This window comes from Gavialis gangeticus, unplaced genomic scaffold (genome assembly GCF_001723915.1).
Source record: "Gavialis gangeticus isolate Ggan-Ray unplaced genomic scaffold, GavGan_comp1, whole genome shotgun sequence".
Lineage (NCBI taxonomy): Eukaryota > Metazoa > Chordata > Crocodylia > Gavialidae > Gavialis > Gavialis gangeticus.
This window is the reverse complement of record NW_017728995.1, coordinates 36,096,472-36,119,800: the sequence shown is the minus strand read 5'-3', so window position 1 is coordinate 36,119,800 and position 23,329 is coordinate 36,096,472. Positions and strand designations below refer to the sequence as shown.

At 44.2% G+C, this 23,329-nt stretch overlaps 1 protein-coding gene across 3 annotated transcripts in view; it reads left to right on the top strand.

Moving 5' to 3' along the window:
• ATP13A3 (ATPase 13A3) overlaps positions 1-23,329 on the top strand; it is a 108,158-nt gene that overhangs the window by 67,183 nt on the left and 17,646 nt on the right. For all 3 annotated transcript variants that reach the window (XM_019503501.1, XM_019503500.1, XM_019503502.1), the window contains exons 11-28: positions 897-969; positions 1,914-2,045; positions 2,409-2,588; positions 4,169-4,326; positions 5,028-5,216; positions 8,163-8,224; positions 8,952-9,102; positions 10,362-10,478; positions 12,017-12,034; positions 12,146-12,299; positions 12,394-12,514; positions 13,726-13,850; positions 15,790-15,968; positions 17,536-17,658; positions 17,747-17,826; positions 18,676-18,718; positions 18,825-18,934; positions 20,464-20,560. In XM_019503501.1, the coding sequence (XP_019359046.1) occupies positions 897-969; positions 1,914-2,045; positions 2,409-2,588; positions 4,169-4,326; positions 5,028-5,216; positions 8,163-8,224; positions 8,952-9,102; positions 10,362-10,478; positions 12,017-12,034; positions 12,146-12,299; positions 12,394-12,514; positions 13,726-13,850; positions 15,790-15,968; positions 17,536-17,658; positions 17,747-17,826; positions 18,676-18,718; positions 18,825-18,934; positions 20,464-20,560 (2,112 nt within the window). The remainder of the gene's footprint in view (positions 1-896; positions 970-1,913; positions 2,046-2,408; positions 2,589-4,168; positions 4,327-5,027; positions 5,217-8,162; positions 8,225-8,951; positions 9,103-10,361; positions 10,479-12,016; positions 12,035-12,145; positions 12,300-12,393; positions 12,515-13,725; positions 13,851-15,789; positions 15,969-17,535; positions 17,659-17,746; positions 17,827-18,675; positions 18,719-18,824; positions 18,935-20,463; positions 20,561-23,329) is intronic.

Here is a 23,329-nt window from a genome sequence, read left to right as displayed (position 1 = left end):
GCCTTGCGGAACTGAGATCTGGTGATCCGCTTTCAGTGCCGATTTGGCAGCTGTAGTTTAGGTGCAGTTATACCTTACCTCGTAGGGCTGTGTATTCAGAGCCAGAAAGACTTGATTGGAGACAAAACTACCTCAGAACCATGTAAAGTCAACAGGATGAAATTCGGGAAGGACGAGTGCAGAGTGCGCTTGTGAAGGATGAATCAATTGCCCAAATACAAAATAGTTAGGCTGCAGTATTTTAGGAAAAGCTCTGGATTGCAAGTTGAACATGAGTCAACAATATAATGTTGCCCCCCAAAAAAGGCTAACCACATACTAGAACGTATTCACAAGTGTCATATGCAAGTCAGGGGAAATGTCTCTTTCACTCGATTCAGCACTGGGGAGGCATTGCTGGGAAGACTGCATCCAGCTCTGGGCACCGCACTCTTAAGAAAGAGGTGGACAGATTTCTCTTTGGATTCTCTCCAGCGAAAATGATTAATGGTCTAGAAAAATGACACATGAGGAAAGACTGGAAGAACTGGGAGTATTTACTCTGCAGAAGAGAGGAGGCTTTGGTAACAATTTTCAAATAGGAAAAGGGTGGTAGACTTCTGTGAGTACAGGCAAGAAATAGTTTAAATTACAACAAGCGCTGTTTAATTTAAAAGTTCTTCCAAAATCTGCCCTGTGAGGGTGGCAGAGATCACCCAGAGACGTCCTGATTGGGCCCTTGTGAGTGTGAGTTAGACCGACATGTCTGAGATGGCTGAGAGAGGTGGTGATCCGCTCCGAGTGAGGGGTTGGACTGCAGGACCCCCGGCCCCTTCTGCCTTATTTTTCTGTGATGCAGCATGGACCTAGGTGGTTATTTGTACAACTAATCTGATTTGCTTTTTCCCGTTTCCCAGCAATATGTTATATTGCATGACATGGTGGCAGCTCACAGCATTGTCAGAGTGTCGGTCAGCCGAGCAAATCAAGGTAAGCTGCACTGGCAGCCTTTGCTTGAAAGGATGAACCTGCAGCTGTTCCTTGGGGTTAGTGCAGATCTGTGCTTGGGTCTGTCTGGTTAAAGAAACTGCTTGTCTTCACTTCTTAAGTGCTGCTTTGCTTATTAGCTGCTGATTCATTGTTTGGGATGAGAGAGAGGTGTGATGCTGAACCAGAGAAAATCATAGCAATCCTAAAGCAGTAGGGCTGGAAGGGAGCTCCACAGGTCACATCTAGTCTGACCCCTCCCTGAGGCAGGGTCAGCCTTTTCCAAACCATCCCTTAAAGTAAAATGACCAACCTGAAGGTATCCTTCCAGATTACCTCAGCCATCGTCGGATGTAACCCAGACTAGGTGGCCCTGAGTTGCCCATTTCCTCATATGCAGCTACCATTGCAGTATCTCATTCCTGGCCTCCAGGTCACAAATAAATCTCTCCCGGTGGGGCTCTCATTAGTAACGTAGAGTGACTGGCAGCAGGGGTTGTGGTTTGCCCATCCTTGGCAGCCCTTTCCCTACTAATGTGAGCTCTGCTGTCCTGGAGAGCAAAAGCTCTGGGCTGCTGTAGGGTCATTCTTGTTTCCAAGGCATCCACCTGTGTAAAATCAGTGGTCCTATTTAAAGCCATCAGTTTCTTTTAAGAAAGGAGTCAAGCTCTCTTCCCCTTCTCTTACAGCTGTTTATCTGTGACGAGTTGAATCCAGCTGCACATTTGGAGGCTAAACATACAGTGGAGTCCAGTACTTTGCTTTCTAGGGTTTTTTTCTTGTTTGAAGCCATACCATTAATAATAGAAACAGCGGCATAATGGTCATAGCCTGGCTGTGATCATGGGTGTTGCATTTTATATGGAATTCTGGGAGGGATGCTGATTTGTGACTTTGTCGTTACATTGGAAAGTTTAAGACTAACCCTCTATATGTCTGATATGCAGAAAGAGAAGAAATCCTTTCCACTGACCTTGTGCCTGGAGATATCATGTTGATTCCATCGAATGGGACAATCATGCCCTGTGATGCAGTACTTGTCAGTGGTACTTGCATTGTAAATGAAAGCTTGCTAACAGGTAAAGTGATGCTGACATTTTGGGTCGCTACACTGTGGCTAAAAGGTTGGCTGGTAAGGTGTGTTGTGCTCAGAGCAAGCACACTGGCCTAACCGTAAAAGAAGGGTTTGCTTTGCAGGAGCTCAGAAGTAGGGGGCTGGAAATCAGCACTGCGGTGTGTGAGGCCTAGCAGAGCAGGGCAGCAAGCCACTCGGATTGAGGACTCTTGGGTCATAGTCCCATCTTTGTCAGTCCTGGGTGAATGGCTGCTGCCGTGTCCACACAAGGGGGGCAGAGCCACTGTGCAAACTGCTTTGAGAGCTGTGGATGGGAAATGCTTATGTGAGTTGGATTTCCATAAACTAAAGAGGCTCTTTATTTAAGGTGAAAGTGTTCCTGTAACAAAAACTAGCCTACCAAACCCCGCAGAAGATCCAAAAGCAACGGGGGATGAAGTGTACAGTCCAGAAACCCATAAGCGACATACATTGTTCTGTGGAACCACTGTCATTCAAACGCGGTTTTACAGCGGAGAACTAGTCAAGGCTGCAGTCGTGAGAACAGGTATGGGTTTGTTTTTTGCTTACTTACATACCACGTACTCACAATAACACCTGCTGCTTTCTGAATGTTGTGGTTTAACTGGCCTGGGTTAAACACCTGCTCCCTGAAGAATGTAATCACAGGATTCCTAGGTATCACTGTAATAGCTGTTTTGGTAATGGACAGTTTGTCAGCAAGGAATTAATGAAAACTTAGCATCAAGGGACTTTGAAACATGTTATGGTTGGGACAGACTTTGTGCCTGATGAGGCTTGCTGATGAACGTCAGCAAGAGCATGATTGGTCCTATACTGAGTGACTCAACTCGATGTCCACTGCACTTTGAGGCTTTGACCTTCCCTTTTTTCCCTTGCGCCTCAGAACTACGCACACTGCACAAGAGACAGACTGGAGAGAGCAGCAGTGATGCTGTTTGTGTCTTTCTGCTGACACAGGCTGTGGCTTTCAGGCAGGATTAGCTAGCACTGCCATTCCTGATGCCTTTGTTTCAGGGGAGACTGCAGTTGCATAAACCATGTTTCCATTTGTGCCTAGGCAACTTCAAAGTGAATCCTTAGGTAAAGCTGTTTCTGTTTGAATGCATCTTAAAAAGAAATCAAAAGAACTTGCTCTGCTGGGTTATGCATAGTTCATAATTAATTTAACTCCATGTTAAATCAGGTGAAGCACAGCCTTAGTTCCAGGGGTGCTGGGTATAACTGTGTGCAAGCAGCACATCATGGGTCTTATGTATAAAGTTACCAGGATGCTGCAGGGAAGTCAGTCTGTGGAAATACCAGCATTAGACGCTTCTTCAGGGCACCAGCCCTTCCAACTCCATGTTGTGCTCCATGACCACATGGAACTTCATTTGCCTCTAGCAGAGTTGTGCAGGTCAAACCCTTGCAAGAAGATGTATTGTGCTTTCTGGTAAAGCAGGCTTCCCAAGAGCTTGTATTGTCCCTCAGACCTTCAAAGTTGGGAACTTTCTTGGATTCAAATCAATATTGTGCTTTTAGTTGAAATGGGTGAATTCAGTCCCTGTCACAGCACTCGTTCAAAAAGTAGATGCAGGAAATTTTCTTCCTTCTGTTAAGCAGGAAAGTTCAGCGTCTAGGGCCAGTAACAGTGATGGGTCCCAGAGGTCACATCTTCTCTGTTGAGATTAGCTAGGCAGCCACATGGCCATCAGTTCATAACCTCACCAGATTCTGTGTGTTGGCCAGCAAGCCTTACCTGTTGCCACTGTTTGGCCATGATTCTTTGCCACTTCTTGCTGTGGTGCCCAGTGGAGGATGAGGAAGATAAGAATACAGCTCAGGTTTTAAATATCTGCAGGGAGGGCTGCAGCCACTAACGCCTTGTATGGAGCCCAAAGCATCAGCCCCAGAAACAGTGTGTCCTGGTGACTTCACATGAGGTGCATGTGCACCCCCAGTGGGATCTGCACAAATCACCTTATGTTCACAAGCCAGCTGAGCACGGGGGTAAGTGGCAGTTCTCTCAGAACTAGCGTAGGCTTTCTCAGCATTGTGGCTGTATTGCATGACAATGCTGCTGCTTGCATGCCCAGTGTCACTGTGCGCTTCCTTTCATTGTAGGCTTTAGTACTTCCAAAGGACAGCTTATTCGTTCCATCCTGTATCCAAAGCCAACTGACTTCAAACTCTACAAAGATGCCTACATGTTTCTGTTGTCCCTCGTGGTGGTGGCAGGCATTGGCTTTATCTACACAGTGGTCAACAGCATCTTAAATAAGGTATGATTTCAATTTTCCCTTCACTCTGCTGCCCTTTTGTTTTGACCCTAGTGACTGATCAGTATTTGTAGTGAAACTGGTTTAGTGCTAAACAGCTTTCTGCAATTATTGTCTGATTTTTAAATGAAGCTTTCTTGGCTTTGTTTGCTTTTCACAAATACTGTTGCAAACCCATTTACTGACAAGATCATTAAGCGAAACAGTCCTGTTTAAGGGAATATTGGCAGGGAGCAGACTTTGATTGTGTGCTTGTAAGCATTTGTAACAGAAAAGTGATGCTTGAGGTTATTCTGACTCAGACAAGAAATAGAACAACTTGGATATGGATTATTCAAAATGTATTGCATAGAAATTGGTCTGTATTGACAGCTGTTCATCAAAATGATCTTGAGACATGAAGATATTGAGTCTGCAGGTGTATTTATTCATATATTAATTTTTAACAAATGCATTGGAAAAGAGTAAGAGATTTGAAGGTTAAAAGGGTAATGGTCTTTGAACCCGATTGCTAGACTTGTCTCACGTGAAGGGAATGTGCCAGCTTTGCTTGCTTCTTGAGCACTGCCAGAGCTACCTGCAATATGTCACTTCTGCCAGTCGTGGTACAGCAGTTAATAAAGTTGATTTACTAGAGAGATGCTGGTGAAGCTTTTAAGCACTTGGTTTTTACTCACTTAATAGCATGATATTTTTTTTTTTAGGTTGAAGTTCATATAATAATAATCGAGTCTCTTGACATTATCACCATCACTGTTCCTCCTGCACTTCCAGCTGCAATGACTGCTGGCATCGTTTATGCACAGAGACGCCTGAAAAAAATTGGTATTTTTTGTATCAGTCCTCAGAGGATAAATATCTGCGGACAGTTGAATCTTGTGTGTTTTGACAAGGTTGAGTACATTTTATTTATTTACATTTGGTGTTAAATGGCTGGGAAGTGTTGTGTTGTATTAGAAATAGGTACCTAGGTAGTGGGTCACATGGGGCTTTCTCAAAAGCCTTGCTGAAGTCCAGATGCACGATAGCCACAACATTCCCTTCACCCACCCAAGTAGTTACTTTGTCAAAGGAGATGGAGTTTGTTTGACATGATTTATTCTTAGTAAATACATGCTGGCTGCTTGTGATCAGCCTTTCCTCCTCCTCCAGGTGCTTGCAAATGGACTTCCTTAGGATGTGCTCATGTAACTCCAGCACTGCACTCACCCTTTTTGCAGTCCTCTGGTACCTTGCCCATCTTCCACAACTTTGTAAATATTGTTGCCAATGGCATCCAAGATCTCCTCTGCTAGTTCCTTTGGTACCTTGGGATGAAGTCTGTCAGGTCCTGCTGTCTTGAATTCATTCAGACCCATCAAAAGCTCTTGGATCTGTTTCTTGTATCTCATCCCTCAGCTTGTTCCCTTCCTTATCCAAATAATCTTTATTAGGTATCTGGTTGCAACATATTTTTTTGGGAAGACTGAAGCAAAGTTCCTGTTGAGTAGCTTCACCTTGTTTGCATCTATTAAGAGTTCCCTTGGCTCATTAATAGAGGATCCACAGTTTCCTTGGTCCTTCTTTTTTGGCCAGCATACTCAGAGAACCTCTTCTTGTCATCTTCAACCTCCCTTGGCAGGTGCAGCGCATTTTTTGTCTTTGCCTTTCTGATTTAGTCCCTGCAGGTTCTTGCCGTTCCCTGGTACACATCCTTGGTGACCTGCTCATCCTTACATTGCCTCTATGCTTTCCTTTGGCATCTGAGGCATCTTAGTGCTGCCACATTGGTCTCTTGCCATTCTTCATGTGCTTCCATCGTGTCAGAACAGTTTCTTGTTGGGCTTCCAATATTGTGCCCTTTAGAAACTTCCAACCCTCCTTTCCACTTTTGTCCTTCAGTCTGTCTTCCCATGGCACCAGGCCTAATAACTCCTTGAGTCTGGTGAAATTTGCCTTTTGAAACCTAGCATCTTAGTTCCACTGACCTTATGCTTTCTCCATCTCAGGATCATGAATTCTGTTGTAATCTGATGGTTTCCTCCCAAGTTGCCCATCACATCCACATCTTCTGCCAGTTTTTCCCTGCTGGTCAGGACAAGACCCAAAATAGATGATCCCCTATTTGTATCCTCAACCATCTGGAACAAAGATGCCCTCCATGCAAGTTAGAAATTGACTCAACATTTTAGATGATGTTCTTCCAGGGGATGTCTGGAAAACTGAGGTCTCCCATCAGTACCATCTCATAACTTTTGAATAATGTTGTTACCTCCTAGAAGAGTTCCTCATCCACCTCCTCTTTCTGACTTGGCCTATAACAAAGCCCACCATTATATCAATGCTGTATCTTCCACCTTTCATCTTCACCCAAATGCATTCTCATGTGCTGTCTTATTCCTCCTGAAGCAGGGAGCAAGTGAATGTGTTTTTGACATGCAAGGCAACACCACCACCTTTTCTCCCAACCCTGTAGCCCTCAGTGTTCATCTTCAAGTCATAAGAGCTGTCCCACCAGGTCTCTGTGATACCAGTTGGATCATACTTCTTTTTAGAGACTGAGACTTCCAGCTCATCTTGCTTGTTCCCTATAGTTCTCATACTTGTATACATACATCGAACATATTTTGCATTCTGACATATTTACTACACTTCTGCATAACTCGTCGCTGTCCTGTGGCTCTCTGGCCATTGCTGTCACATACCAAGACATAGGCAGTCTGTCTGGTAGTTTGCATGAGTCACTAGGTGAGGGTAGCCGGGTCAGAGTCTGGCCCGGGGCTGGCACACTAGACAGAGCAAGGTCAGGCAGTAAGCTGGGTCAGGTACCTGTGAGAACTGTGTTTCAGCAATCCAAGACATGAGACCAAAGTCGAAGTCTGAGTGGGGTCAGCGATGAGTGGTCAGATCCAGAGTCAGGGTGCACAGGCAAGGAAAAGCAGAGTGGTCCAAGGCTAACAGTAGCCTTGATGTCCAGACAGCATCCCCAGGAAACAGGCAGCCATAGGTGGGAGGATCCAAGCAGGGGCCAGCGGTAGATGGAGCCCCTGTCCTGGCCACTCAGTTCTCCTTCATGAGCCGTGGCCTGTGGGAGGGCTGAACTGGTTCTTGTTCCGTGAGTGCCAGGGTCAGGGGTTTGGGACTTAGTCCTTACAATTTCCCAGAGTTGAGCTTCTTTCAGTCCCTTCCCCCTGGTTTGTTTGATCTGTTGTTGGTGGGTTTTGTTCAGGCTCACTTAATTTTATTTCCCAAGAAAAGCCAAATCAATGTGCTTAAGATGCGCTTTTAATAAAAAAGAGCAATTTATAAACTGCTTTTTTATAAACTTTATAAAATGGAGTGGTAGTGTCCACAGATAGTTTAAGGAGTTGCACAAAGAGGAAAAAGTGTTTTAAGAATTGGGGAAGAGAGGGAAGAAGAGAGGGAGAAATGCTCTGTTGTTCTCGGTGAATACATACTGGTAACGGGTTGGCGCCTGCCCTGCCTCACCCCTTCCCTGCATACCATGAACTGCTGTCCCTTTGCCCTTCTGCCGTCTAGTCACTTCAGAGTTGCATGTAGGAGTTTGAGAAAGTTCCCTCCCCAAAAATACTGATGTTGGAGCTTGCAGAGCTGGAAGGTGAGGGGCCATCTCTGTGTGCTCAGACAGCTGTCACTGCCTTCCTAGCCCCGAGCAGTGACACTGTCACTTGATTCTGTTTTTGAAAGGAGTGTTTGCCCCACAAACCCAAATGCAGTAATAAGCAACAAGCAGGGGTGAAGGGTACTTGTAAGGGACTGTTAGTAACTGTTACACCTGTACTTTGACTGGAAATAAAGTAAAACAGCCACTCTTTTCCTGTTGATTTTTGTGTTGGCAGACTGGTACGCTTACTGAAGATGGCTTGGATCTGTGGGGTATCCAAAGAGTGGAAAATGCTCGGTAAGGGCCAAAATGCTACAGTGTGCAGTGTATGTGAGCAAGCAGTGTCCTGTTGTTTGGGTACTTAATCAAATCAAATAGATCTGTCACAGTATGATTGACATGACGGCAAGTACATGCCTGATACTGAAACGGTATGGTGATGAGTGGGTAGAAAGAACTATGAATAAAATAGAAATGTTGGATTTGTGAAGCTTTGCAAAAAAGCACCTGTAAAGAGGAACAAACCAGAATGTGATTTACAGCCAGCCAAAAATTCGAAGCACTCTTTCTCCCAGCTCTGAAATGTGGCTCAGCCAGACGATGTGGGTGGGACCACCATGGACTGGTGAGCACAGTACAGAAACCAGGTAAAAACAACCTATATGCATGGCTGGTGCACTTATTTTTGGTTCTTTCATCGCTGGCTGACTCAGCCGTTAGCATGGCTGGGATTCGGGTAACTGGGGTTTGCGTTGCTGGGTAGGCAAGCCGCACGGGGCTAAATCAGAAATTGACTATTGAAGTATTTAAAATGAGGTGTTCACAGAGCTGAAAGGAGCCAGGTCCCCATTTCCCACAGAATGTGCTAGCCGAGACTCCTACTCCATTTCCTATGTGGTGTGGAAAGGATAAACACCAAATGACTTGTATAGTCAATTTTTTGCTGCTAATCTAAACAACAGTTTTGAATTAGCTCGTTATAAATGATGATGGTACTAAGCGTATCATAACTCCATTGTTCTAGCTTCCTTTTGCCGGAAGAGAGAGCATGCAGCGAGGGCTTAGTGAAGTCTCCGTTTGTTGCTTGCATGGCCACTTGTCATTCTCTCACAAAAATTGAAGGAGTGCTGTCTGGGGATCCGCTGGATTTGAAGATGTTTGAAGCCATAGGATGGGTAAGTTCATTGCTTCTTGCAGAGGGAGCATTGTGTCTATGTGCAGCAGTCTGACATGTCACAAAGTGATGCATTATGTAGTGCCTGAGGCTGCACGCTTTAAAATCAATAGCCGGCAGGTAGAGATGTATCGTTGTCTGGTAAATGACACAATGCACCTACGGGCCCATGGTCTTTCACATTTTTATTAATGACTTGGATGCACAAATAGAGAGTATACTGATCCAGCGTGCAGCGGACACAAGACTGGGAGGGTAAATTGGACAACTGGGATGTCGAATGTTCCCTGTAGCTGAAGCAAGTTAAAAGTTCTGTGTTTTGAGGGACATAGCAATGATGAGAATTTATCTGGGGTGAACAGTGAAATGAAGTGGCAGTGTGAGACTGCCACGAAAGCAGCAAATGCATTTTAGGTTGCTTTAACAGAAACATATTCAAGACGTGGGAGGTGACAGGATCACTGGCTCTGAGTCGGCCTCAGCTGCAATACTATGTCTAGTTTTGGGTGGTGCATTTTTAGAAAGATGTAGAGAAACTGGAAAGGGTGTATAGGTGAGCAGTCAAGAGGATGAAGGTGTTGAAAAGCAATTTGCTTGAGGAAAGGTTGGAGGAACTAGTTTGGTTTAGTTTGGAGAAAAGGGGAGACATGATGATAGTTTTCAAATATTTGAAAGCTGCCATAAAGAGGATGGAGAAACTTTGTTTTTCTTTGCATGTGGTGCAGCACATGGGTCAGTGGGTCTAAAATACAGCAAAGCACATTTTAGATCAGTTTTTAGGGATTTTTCTGGCAGAAGGACAGTAGAACAAAGGGAAATGGTGAAGTCTCCTCTGGAGGGGGTCAAGAAGAGTCTGGGCAACCATCAGGGATGGTGCAGGAACAGCACAGCCTGCATTCTTGCAGGCAGTTAAATTTGACCTTCAAGGTCGCTGCCAGCCCTGGGATTCTATGAAGCTTGCATTCTAAAAAATGTCTCTCTCAGTAAAAGCTTCTTCAAATGGAAAGAACTTTCAGTATCAAATTTACTTTTTGCTAATTCTGGAAGAGAATATGACCAGTTTCTAAGACACACAGTGCATCTTTTTTTTTTTTTTAAGCTAATGCTTTTGGAGGGAAATCACAGGCATTTTACACCTTTAGGAATCAAAGGTCATTGCCAGGGACACTGACTGCAGGAGCTGTTTCCAATAATGTTGTCATCTGTCTGTTGCAACCTCAATTACAATTAAGGGCTAATTAGGCAGTGGTTTCATTTTAGATTCTTGAAGAAGCAACTGAGGAGGAAACAGCCCTTCACAATCGAATAATGCCAACTGTGGTTCGACCTCCAAAACAGCTTCTTCCGGAGTCCAAGCCTGCCACAGATCAAGACATGGTACTGCCTTTCAGGACCAATACAAGCCTCTGTTCTTTATGCACTTCTCTCGTCAGTGTGTTAGAGGAGTTAAAAACGGATGTGTGTTCCTGTGTATTGTGGTCCTGCATGCCTAATTCTGAGCAGGGTCAGGATCTGTTCATGCTTTACGGGGAAGACACAAGGCACAGATCAGGGGCTGCAAGAGCTGGTGATTCAGTAGATAGCAGTGTTCCCTCTTAGATGGCCAACTTCACGCAGTGTGGTGGTGTCCTGATCCTTTCTGGTCATTCGTGACATCATGATGCCTTTCCAGATTTGGGGTCTTTGCTTTTATTGTCATGGCTAAATTCTAGCCCTGGTAATTAGGTCTCCCTGCCCTTTTCAGTCAGCTGGAGTGTTTGCATTAAGGCTGTGTGAAATTTTGACAGCCATTTCATTTTGGTGGTGTTTCATCCTGTTTTGGCACCTGAAACACTGAATCCGAAATGAAACAGAAGGCTCCAAAACATCTCTGAAACTAAATGAAGCCACCCGAAATGTTTCAGAAATGTTTCAGATGTTTCAGAGGTGCCGCCCAGGAATAGTCCAAAACAGCCCTCCTTTGAAAGTGCCGGGAAGCTGGGGCCAAGCACAGCAGCCATGGGGGTTTCTCTTGCGACTTCCCCTGCCCGGGGAGAGGCAGGCACAGCCAGAGGAGCCACGGGAGAACCTGCAGCTGCTCGGCTGTGCTTGCCTCTCCCTGGCCGATCCAAATCTCTGAATCTGCACCAAACCAGTGTCAAAATTCTGAAACGGATTTGGCCGAATCGAAATGGAACAGCGATCCGAAACGAATCACTGTCCTCAGAAACGGCCGAATCTGAAATGAAACATAGCCGTTTCGCACAGCCCTAGTGTGCATGTCATTTGTCCTTTATCTTTTGCTTTTGAGTGGAGTTTGTGCTGTGCAATTCCGACCATGCTTTGTTTGAATCAAAGGTTTCTGCATTTTAATTTCTGAGAGTGTTGAATTCAGCAATAAGGTATAGCACTTGTCAAATTTGTAGTGCCTCCTGTCTCTGCTTTTCAAACACTCATGGACCAAGCCTCATGTAACCTCGGTGAGATAGTAAGGATCCATCACCCTTTAGATGAAGAGAAACTGAGCTGTGGAGTGGAGCTAGTGACTTTTACAGAGTCATGCAGCAAGTCTGGCAAAGCTGAGAGTAGAATTTTGCTTTTACACCGTTCTTGTACTATCAGTGCAACGCCGAAACTGTGAAGTGCTTTGGGACTGTTTGAAGTAATAGGCATTATTCAAATGCAGGATACCAATAGTCAGATTTCTTGGCATCCTAACTACAGTGGAGCCTAGTTTAAATAGAAAATCTGCTGTGTGGATGTGGCTGCTGTTCCAAGTGTTAGTTAAATGTATTACTGATATCTAATCTGATATCTACTGTATCTGATACTGTATCTACTGATATCTGATATCTACTGGATCTAATATTGTGGAAAATATAACTTTGAAATGAAGCCTGGTAGTAGATTAATATTTTTCTCATTTTATTTTTCAGGAATTGTTTGAGCTTCCGGTAAGTGTGACTTTCTCCTTTCTCCTAAGGGAGATGCCTCTTTTTTAAGGATATGTATGTATATAGATGTAACCACCTCTTTTTCCTTGTTGTCTTGGATCAATTCTACAGACCACTTACGAGATAGGAATCGTGCGCCAGTTTCCTTTTTCTTCCGCTTTGCAACGCATGTGTGTAATAGCGAGAGTGCTTGGAGAGAAGAAAATGGATGCTTATGTGAAAGGTGCCCCAGAGGTGATTGCCAGCTTGTGTAAGCAAGAAACAGGTAAAGGAGTGAGCTGACTTTGTTCTCTTTTATGCAGTTCAGAGGTGGTGTGAGAAATTGTAGTAATTCTGGGATTGTTTCTCTCTTTTTAAAGTTCCAGTTGACTTTGAAAGTGTTTTGGAAGAATATACCAAGCAGGGCTTCCGAGTTATTGCTCTTGCTCATAGAAAAGTGGAATCAAAATTTACGTGGCACAAAATCCAGAATATTAATAGGTAAGAATGAGTACTTTGTGTTGGGAACTCTGACATGCCAAAGAAAATGTATACCTTCGATTCATCCCCAAAACTTTCTTTGTGCTGCCAGGCTTACCTGAAGGCTACTTGTTCTGCTTTTACCTAAGTTACCTTCTGTCTCCTCACCTGTAGTCCTGTGCACTGTTGTTGGTTACTTGGACAATACGCACAGACATCGAAGGCAAATGAGCTTTCCTGTAACTGCACAGGTGCTGTGGAACAGTCCTAATCCTGAAGGGCTTGCCTTAATGATGGTGTGCTGTCGTTTGATTTAGGTTAACATGGCACAGGTCTTGCTTTCCTTCAGGTATATTCTTATAGGAAGAAGAGGTGTCATTCACAAGTCAGGGACTTGTGAATGACACCTTTCAGAGGAAAGCCCTCTGAGAACATTACATTTTGATTCATCATTTGTCAGGCATTGCATCTTTCCTTCACTTGCTTCCTCTTACATTTTCTCTTCTTATAATAACTGCTTCTGCTGTTGTTTCCCCTTGAGACCCTCCTGCTCTGGGATAGCGTATTGTTCTCCACCACAGTCTGACATGCAGACATGCAATGAAGACAGGGGGCTTACAGTCATGGACTAATGGAGCTACGTTAGTGTGAAACTGGTGTAAGAGAGGGCAGGAGCAGGCCCCAGGTTGTGGAAGAATTGGCAGTTGCAGCTGAACTTTAAGAACATGGAGATGTTGACACCTTTTTGCAAACTTCCATGTTGTTAAAAAGACAGAAGAAATTACTGGAAGTAAGAGGGATAGTGGGTGTTTAGAAGCTTCCTCTGCTTTGAGAACATCATCTATTACCTGCACTGTTTACCCTTAATTATTTTCCCAGGTAGCTTGCACAGTAATCAAAGCTGTCACTTCAGAGTTAAAATTGTCTCTAATGTTAGTGGATTTCAACCACTAGAAATGTTGAGAACAAAATTTAGTTTAGGAAATATTTTTAAAGGAATTAGACAACAGTATTTAAAAGAAACAAAACCTATGCTCTTTTGTGCTTTTTTTTTTAAGGAGCTAATTAAAATATAGCAGTCTCTGTCCATCCTTTGTGAGTCTGAACATTATTACTATTTTCTTGTCATTAAAAGTAAAATCTTTCACATTGCCCTGTTGATTAAGGTTTAAAAGCATAGTCTACATTGAGTAGCAGTTATTTTTCTGAAAGTGTTTTTCTCTTTGCTGCAGAGATGCCATTGAAAGCAACATGGGTTTTTTGGGCTTAATTATAATGCAAAACAAGCTAAAGCAAGAAACGCCTGCAGTGCTTAAGGACTTGCATAAAGCCAGCATTCGCACGGTCATGGTTACAGGTAAGAACATGGCTACTCTAATATTTGGGGAACAGCTAATTGCATAGCGAGAAGGTACACACAGCTTTGAATATTTTGGTCTCTGTGGGATTCATTATTTTAGTATCGGTGACTGTCCCATGTCTGAAGATGAGCCAGGTCCAAGTATTTTCACTCATGCCCAGTGAGTGCCCGCACCAGGGCAAGAATATTTCTGTGGGTGTGATCTGGGGGGAGGAAGCATGGTCCAGAGGGAATGCATGGGACAGACTCTGTGGCAGAGTCTGGACCAGTGCGTGTCTGAGGCAAGTCATTTACCATCTTTGTGCCTCAGTTTCCCCGTGAGCAGAGAGCACACCGTGTGAAACTTGGTTCAGCAAAGAACATTTGAGAGTCTTGGGAGACAGATGCAGTGGAAATGCACGTTAGCATGGTGTGGACTACAGTTTGGAAAATTATATGACTACATTAGTTTGGCTTAATTTCCTGTTGGACCCCTTCTATCCATATAGAAAGTTGTCACCAGCTTGGACTTTGCCCATTCTGATGTTGTAACTTGTGTGAGTTAGGGATGCACACAGGCCGAGAGGAGAATTACCCCTCAAGCTTCCACAAACAAGAACGCCAAGGAGGTCTGGTTGTGACAAAGCTTTTGTTCGGCTGCTGGTGCGATTGCAGCATCGTGCTCAGCAGGGCAGGCTTGTCAGTCGCTGCAGGACTTGAGCAGTGTTTTTGTCACTTCTGTTGTGGTGTCTCTCTGAAAACCCCTCCTTGCTCTATTTTCTTCAGGTAGAGTGAAAGGCAGGCATGTCCCTTTGTCTTCACCTTTCTCCGCAACTATTTCCATGTGTGGCTTTTAAGTTTTGGTAACTGTGGAGGGGCCCTTAGTTCAGAGGACTTCAGCAGGAGCCAGGAGGGCCCTGGGACCCCAAATGTGCTAGTGCGAATGGAGGAAAAATCAGCCTTGTGAATGGAATTGGGTGGGGGAAAAATGTCCTGCTTGTGGGAAAGTTCAGGAATGGATGCAATTTACTTGTTACTTTCTAGTAACGTAAAAAAGTTGCTCGCCTCTGGGTGCAGAGTGTCCCCTGTGCAGAACCAAGTAGGATTTCAGCTGTTGGCAGCAGCAGGGGATGAAATGCAAGAAAAAAAGTCATAGGAAGAGGCAGGGGCGGGCAGGATTTCTCTAGGGTGGGACAAGAGTGAATACAGTTGTCTGGCATAGAGCCATGCCTTTAGACTTCTTTTTAGACAGCGTAAATAGACAGCAGATGCTTTTCCAAAGGGATTCACTCACTGCCGCAAAGGACCACGCTCTGGCATGCTGCTGCTACTGTCCTGAAAAAGGACTTGGTTGTGAAATAGCCTGGAGGCTTTGACTTCCAAGATTTCCAGATCCTGGAAATATGCTGCTGGGACTGCTATAGCTGAAAGTGGCCAGACATAACTATTCAGTGCCCTGGGCCAAAATGTGCTTTATAAGAGCAGGGGCTGGGAGTCCATCCAGGCTTTCTTCTTTTAGGATCTTGTGTAAGTCACTTTGTTCCAGATTTTTAAAGGGATGTCTGTGCCCTCTGTGCCCATAAGCGAGTTGCACACTCACCTAAATGTGTACAACCTGTTCCCCATTTCAGCAAAAACACCAGCACTTCAGGCCAATGCAGTCTGGGTCTTCATAGCTGTAGAAGTGTATAACAACGATGGTCTTGGGTGACATTAGTCTTTGAAACCATTCAGAAAAAATACTTTTGGGAGTCCGTTGTGTTTTGTTTCCAAGGAAGCTTCTGGGTTAGAAGAAGCATCAGAAATAGGAAAGGAGTGATAACACCATAAAATACGGCATTCCTCCATGGATATGAATGTCACTAAAGTTGCTGGTGACATACCGCTGCTGCTGTTTTTAAATGTTCCCCTCTAATGAATGCTAATTAAACCATTTTCATATTATACTTGCATATAGGTGATAACATGCTAACTGCTATCTCTGTGGCCAGAGACTGTGGAATGATTCTACCTCAGGACAAAGTTATTATTGCTGAAGCACTACCTCCGAAGGACGGACAAACTGCCAGGATAAACTGGCATTATGCAGATACTCTCCCAAAATGCACTAATTCATCACCAGCCATTAACTCAGAGGTAATTTTAGCACAGGTTTTGTTCCTCTAGGTCAGTGGCTCTCAACCGTTTTAGATGCGAGGTGCCTTGGATAGATGTGAGGCACCCCTTGGGAAGTGCCACCTCTTCATTTTCACTCTTTTTTGAATGCAGAAAAATTACAGAGCTGTTTTTTTCTGTTGCAAGGAACTTGGAAAGATCACAACTGCAGGTTTCTGTTTGAAATCTCTGGGTGTATCTTACAAATGCCATTTGCACACCTAATTGTGCTAACGTTGTGCAGCACCCCCCCCGGCATCTCAGGGCACCACAGGTTGCTGTGGCACCCTGGTATCACTGCTCTACATGTTAGCATAAGATTTCCTGTTGGGTTTATTTACTTTCCTTGAATTATTCTAGTAAAGCACTGAGCAGGTCTGTATAAATGAACTGTTTCATTTACCACTAGAGAAATAGTGGAATGCAGTTCCAGAATTAAAGCGTAATACTGCCTTTCTTGTAACACAGTACTGGCCCATAACTACAGGCTGGCATGGCTGTATCTTTCACTGAACTCCACTTGATTTATTTAACATTTGGAGCTGTCTCACTTTCACTCTAGAAACATGTGTGTTTTACCCTCTTTGGATTGCTGTTGTGGGGGCCCACCACAGACAAGAAGCCACCGTCTTGCTGTGGCTAGGAAGCACATCAAGGCCATTAATACAGTGCACACTTAACAGTAATAACAATAGTACTGTTTTCATCCTCCAAGCTCTGAATAAGCATTCAAGCCCCTAACTAAAGTCAGTTGAAGCTGGCATCTGCTGAGTGAACAGAACTACTGTAGTGCTGGGTGAATATATTGATACCTGCCCATCTGCATCAAGCAGTTGCCTTCATAAAGAGACTGCTCTTAAATGCTCCTGAGCATTGAACAGTGTTGAAGTGCCTGCTTTAGGCCGTGTGTTCCTGCTGGAGGCAGTAGGAAGCTCTCCCTGGTCTCCAGTGACATCGGAGAAAAACCTTTATCAACTGCCTCTTCAGTACAGCATCCTCCCTCTTGAGACCTTTGACTTGGAAATTGTTGGTGCCCTGGGGCTGCTGCACTTCACAGACTGTGTCTTCGTATTGCTTTTCAGTTTTAAAATACCATACAGTGGTAAAATAAAAGACCTTGGTCCCTACACCTCAGTATCCTGTATCTCACAGTGGCAAAAGTTATTAGGTGAGACCATATTGTTGTGGTAAAAGTTACTCCAGAAGCAAGTTAAAAAGTCACGGGAAGATGGATTGGTGTTGCAGCCATGATTAACCCCCTGTCTACATTTATAAATCTGTTTTTATGAAGGCATGTTCCAGATATTTTTATAAAAATATTTCAGCATCTGTAACTGAAACACACATTAAATTACAGAGTTTTTGTTATCAGATGAATGAGATTTAATCTTACAAATTTTCTTTTAGCTCATAGTAAAATTTTCAATAACCCTTATTAAAGGCACGTCCCTTGAGATGCATAAAATAGAGCTGGTGATAGTTTGAAATATAAGGAACAATTCTGACTGGTGTGGCTAAATTAACTGGAATTTCTTGTGATTTGGTACAGGATATTCCTATAAAACTGGTCCATGACAGCCTTGAGGATCTCCAGATAACCAAATACCATTTTGCAATGAATGGGAAGTCCTTTGCAGTGATACAGGAGCATTTTCAGGACTTGGTCCCCAAGGTTGGTCCCTTGCTTGGCATTGGCCTTTTGGATGATGAGCAGATTCTGTGCTGTGAGTCACGGTGCTGAGAACTGTGCTCTCTTTCAGCTGGTGTTGCATGGCACTGTGTTTGCTCGCATGGCACCCGATCAGAAAACACAGCTGGTGGAAGCCTTACAAAATGTAGAGTGAGTAAATTACAGACCGTTTGTGCCGGACGTGTTCATATGTTACAGAACTGTCTCCTGTGAAAGAAAGACTGTGCGTTTAGCTGTTTGATGTGTTTCCATTTGTGTTACTAAGAAGGCCAGGCCATAAAAGTTTACTGTCTTGTGAGCTGGCCCAAAAGGCAGTTAGTGGAGCTGTTAGGAAAGCAGTGCGCTCTAGTGGTGAACTGTGAATCCGGGACCTTTCAAAACAGCTGCTTTTTCAAGACTCTATGAAGAACTGTGCTGACAAGCATATCTGATTCTGGCTACTCAGCTTAGTGAATAATTCATATGAGTTTTCTGTTTGTTTAACAAATAAGTATTAATGGGATAAAAACCTGTTTGTTCACATTTTGCCAAATTGGCTCCTGGTCTCAAGCTGCCGTGAACTTTTACTTTGCAGGGATGAGTCTAGTGGGGAGTTTACTCATGCAACTGTTTCCATTCAGCTACAGGTTCCTCCAAAATTAGGGGTGACCTCCGTGTGATACTGTGCTAAAAATGTGGAACAGCGTCTCTTCTTTCAGTTGACAAAGTCTACTCCCCTGGACCCCTGCAGGCAGCTGGCTGTGAAAGATTAAGTATGAGAATGGGAGCCAGAAACCAAGCTCTAGTCCTGGCTATGGCTTGGATTTACAGCTGACTAGGGCAAACCACTTCCCATTTTGTCTCCATTTCCCCATCTGTATAATAGAGATCCTCATGCCTTGTTATAGCATTACCGCTCTTGGAAAGCAAAGTTGCATAGAAGGGTCGGTGATGATAAATGCAATAAGTGTTATGGCTCTGGAATGGAGTAGAATGCTGAAACTTGTTTGGTTTTTGTAGTTACTATGTTGGCATGTGTGGAGATGGTGCAAATGACTGTGGTGTAAGTATATTTCTTTTTTAAGGTGCTGCCATCACATTATTTTAAATTTTAGAGCTAAGCCTTTGTTGTAGAGCCGCCCCTCTAACTCTTCCATGCTCACTGGCAGGCCCTGAAGAGAGCGCATGGTGGCATATCGCTGTCAGAACTCGAGGCGTCTGTGGCTTCGCCGTTCACCTCCAGGACTCCCAGTATCTCCTGTGTGCCAAACCTGATCAGGTAACGCTGCTTGTTGTAGTTATCTACATGTTTCCCATAAGCCAATGCAAGAGCAAAGCAAAGATTGCATGAACCAGCGGTGAGAAATGGAGGCTGCGCAAGGGTTATTTCTCTGCATGCTCTGTGTAACTTCCTGTTTGGTACGAGAGAAGATGAGTCACAAGCCTGAACAGTTTTCTTTCCTTCATTAACAAATCACTACAAAATGGAATTTTTTTATTTTAACTGTGTCCATGTGAAGTTAATGTCTTCCTTTAAGCTATGAGATGTCTTCTAGCCACTGAATAATCTTGCCTAAGAATGATTTGAATTGCTGCCATTAAGCATCAGGACTCATTTTTTTCACAGTTTGCAGGAAGCTTTAAGTTAACCACCAAGTCTTGCATGCATGCTCTTGGGCTTCCCAAACTTGAAGTAAAAAGTCCAAGTTTGTGCTGCCACCTCTTCACACCCTGTAGCGCTTGCTGCTCTTTGGAATGACTCACTGCAAAGGATTGCGCTGTGGGTTTCATATGCATATCTTGATTGCTGGATCAAATTTGTTCAGTCTGTATTTTTTAAAAGTCTCTCCATCCCTTGAAAGCTGGTTGGAGGTCTGACTTCCCTCTCAGAGCATAGTTATACTGTAAAAATTCTGTGGGCAGCTTCTGCCCTTAGCTACGCTGTTGGGAAAAGCTGGTGTGCAGATACCCAACATTATTAGTTTGGAAAATTTTGCCCTGGATTTATTCTGGAGTTAAGAGCAGACACGTGACCAGCTCTCCCCAGTTAGCTGCTCACTGTGAGCACGATTACAGCAACTGTCCATTGGGTGGTGGGAGCAGGTTTGCACTGAGAAGACAGCGAGCCTGGGATAGAGTTGGTTAAGAGCAGACCTGCGTCCACGCTACCTAACTTTCCCATGTAGTAAAGTTATTGTATGTTTTTCAGGGAGTAACTTTTAGTTTGAGTGACTTACTACTAAATCGAGTTGTGTGCTGTGTGCTTGCACCCTGTGGTTCCCGCTGGGTTTGCTGAGAAGTGTTTTTGTTCCTAATTGGAAGCTGGTTGACAGCTTTGGCTCATGAACCAGAAAACAACCCAGTTCAGCCTGCCCCACAGTGCCAGCTCTGCAGAACTCGCACGGGTAGGAACAGGTGTGAAAGCTGACTTGTTTATCTGCAGTCAGCTCGTCTGACCCTGAGCAGGGGTCAGGGAGCAGTGCTGTGAAGCAGATGTGCCACAGATGCTTTTCAGAGCAGTGCTGAACTTTGACAGCTCTTATAGCTTGTCCGGTAAATGTTCCCAAAGTAAATCTCACTGAGCAGACGTTACTCGTTATATTTAGGTGGCACACTGACAGTTGCACTCAGGTGGGAAATGCATCTTCTTCCTTTTTCCTTTTCAGATTCTTGACATGTCTTTGACCTTGCTGTCACTTAGCAGAAAATGCTTCACAGTGTGCATTCGCGTGTTTAATATTAGCAAGCATTTTACTGCCCAGCATGTAATTAATGCCTTTTATTACATGGATGTATTTGTTTTCACAGGGAAGGCCGGGCCGCTTTAATAACTTCCTTCTGTGTATTTAAGTTCATGGCATTGTACAGCATTATCCAGTACTTTAGTGTTACCCTACTGTATTCTGTGAGTACTTGACCATATAACACTTAAACGTTATTACATTTTTGTCTAACAGTTTCAAACAAGGAAATTAACCCTTGACCAACTAATATAATGTGATTTTTTTTTTTTGCTGGGGGTTTCCTGGGGGTGGGGAGGGGGCATGACTTGGTGCTTATTATAAAGTACTACTTGCTTTTTGATTTCTGGAAAACTTATGCACTGTTCATCTAGAAACTTTCCCACCCTGCCTTTGACAGCAAGATAACATGACTGCAGCATTTACAGTATTACGTTTGTCTTCCTGTAGTTCGGTAGATGGGAATTTGTGGTAAACATAGCCCTTTATCAAAGGCATAAAATAACTGCAGGTGGAGTAGGCTCTCAGGTGCTAGTGCGATTGGGAAGCCATATAGGTACCTGGGTAAGGCACAGACCTCCCACAACACATAGAATGACAGTTTGCTTTTTCATTAGTCACCATAACAGATTATCAACAATTAGGAAAAGACCACATGGTGTGTCTATAATGATACGTAGTTGGGGAATAATGAGGTAATGGATTATACAGTGACTGCCTTATTGTATTTAAAGGCACTTGGTGGAAAGTCTCTGTGCTGACTGTCCTGTAATTCATACCTGTGACCTCAAATTTGGAATGCGAGTTGGTATTCCAGGAGATTTATGGTGAAGGTTTGTTAGAACAATGTCCTGTGCGATTGGTTTTTTTGGTGTACGATATATAAGGAACTTCAGGGTCTGAGATGGACTTTGCACTGTTGTGCTCCTGTATTTACTCAAATAGAAGATGACCCTGATTATAAGATCACTCCCCCCTCCAAATAATTAGATTCTATACACGGAAAAATTATAAATTTGTTATAATTTTCCAGATATAGAATCGATTGATCGGCGGTTTACCTTGTTCCCCTCCCCCTGCTACAGAAGGAAAAATAAATCTGGGGTGTCAGGTATCCCTTTGCTTTCTGCTTCCCCCCAACTTTTCCCCTGACTGTCTCTTCCCCTCCTTACTGTCAGACCTTGCTCTCCCTGAGCACATGGAAGTGAGGAGCAAATTTGAAATATAACCCTGAAATTAGACACTGCAATAGCAATTTGCATATAGTACCCTCACACCATGCACTTTGCTCCTCCAAACTTGATGCATGTTATCTTTGTTCTGAAACTGCTGCAAGTTTTAGCACAGGTACTCACTCCATAGATGCACTTTTGAACAGCGCTTTAGCAGCTGCTTATGTGTAGTACAGGCTATGCATGGTATTAATCTGGAGGCAAAGACTTGTGATTTACCACATAGTTCATTGGGCTGGGCCCTGCCACAGTCAACAGCATTTCAAGCCACAGTGACCCCACAGCTCAGCACTGCTCAGTATGTGTGTACTCCAGATACCCCCACAAAGGATCCGCATGCTAATTAGCCCTCACTCATGACTGGAACAAGGTGTTCTTATCTTGAGTCCTAGGATCCTCCAAAAATTTCTGTGCAGGTGAGGCGCAGGGCAACCTGGTCCAGCTTCACCTCGAGGAGGGAGGAGCCACACTAATCTTGTGCGACAGAGGGATTCTGGGTGAACCATTTGGGGCCCCATTTCATGATGTTTGGCAGGCATTTAAGGCTGGTGAAAAAACAGGAATCACTGGAAATGGGATAGAAAGGTGCAGCTCAACTGTAGGAATGAAGAGGATGTCAAAAGGTGTACAGTTTTGTGGCTCACCATGACTTGAAAAAGTGTCTTAGTCAGATGGGATGCACTGGCCTACCCTTGTGGTAGGTTCTTGTCAGCATGTTTGCCCACCGTATGTTTTATAGTCGTGACCAGTGTTCTGCATTCAGTCAGCTTCATAGTTGGTTTACATTGCTGGGGATATGCTGCAGCAGCAGTTTAATGATAGATAATGTATTTTGTGAGATTTTCTTGTATGCGTTTATAAGACAAGGGGCTTTTTTTCCCCATGTCAGTTGGGGGCGGGGAAGCTCATCTTGTGTTTTGAGTAAATACAATAATTTGGACAGAGGTCAGCTTCCCTTTAAAAACAACCTCTATATTTTGAATCTGCACGATTTTGTCTCTTGCAGTAACTACGATTCCCAAAGACTCTGAGCGCTCAGCCCATGCCTGGATTGAGCCCTCATGTATAAAGTACATCTGAAAGAATTTGCAGATGAAAATTATTATTGTAATCATAATAATCATCATCCAGCCCCAAGTAGGACTGGAAGGGACCTCCAGAGGTTACATCTAGCCCAACTCCCTGCCTAAGACAGGATCATCCCTGTGGCAGAAAGCCACCTTGGTTTCTCCCCAAAAATCTCTGCCCTGTGACACTGTGATTTAAATCTCTGTGCTGTGACCATTCAATTAGGATGGGCCCAGCACATAGGGAACCACACCCTCAGCCTGTCTCTTTAGGGAACTGGAGCTGGCTGCATTCCTGAGGGAGGGGGAAACCTGCTCCCTCTGCTTACCTGACTTGCATCACTTACCTGGGTAAGGGGTTTCTACCTGGGGAGCTGGGATCTGCCTGGTAACAGGTGATGCATTTCAGATTGGTTGGCTGACAGCCAACTGGGGGCTGACCTCCGCTGGCCCAGGTGAATGAGGTCACAGGGGCTATATAAGTTAGGATGGGGAAGGAGGCGGTCCCTCCGGCCACGAGGTGACACAGCAGCCAGGCAGGGGACAGAGAAGCCTTAACATCTGAAACTGGCTCTCTCCCCCCAAACTCACGAGCTAGGAACCGCCTGCCTCCAAAGGGAAACTTCACCTGCCT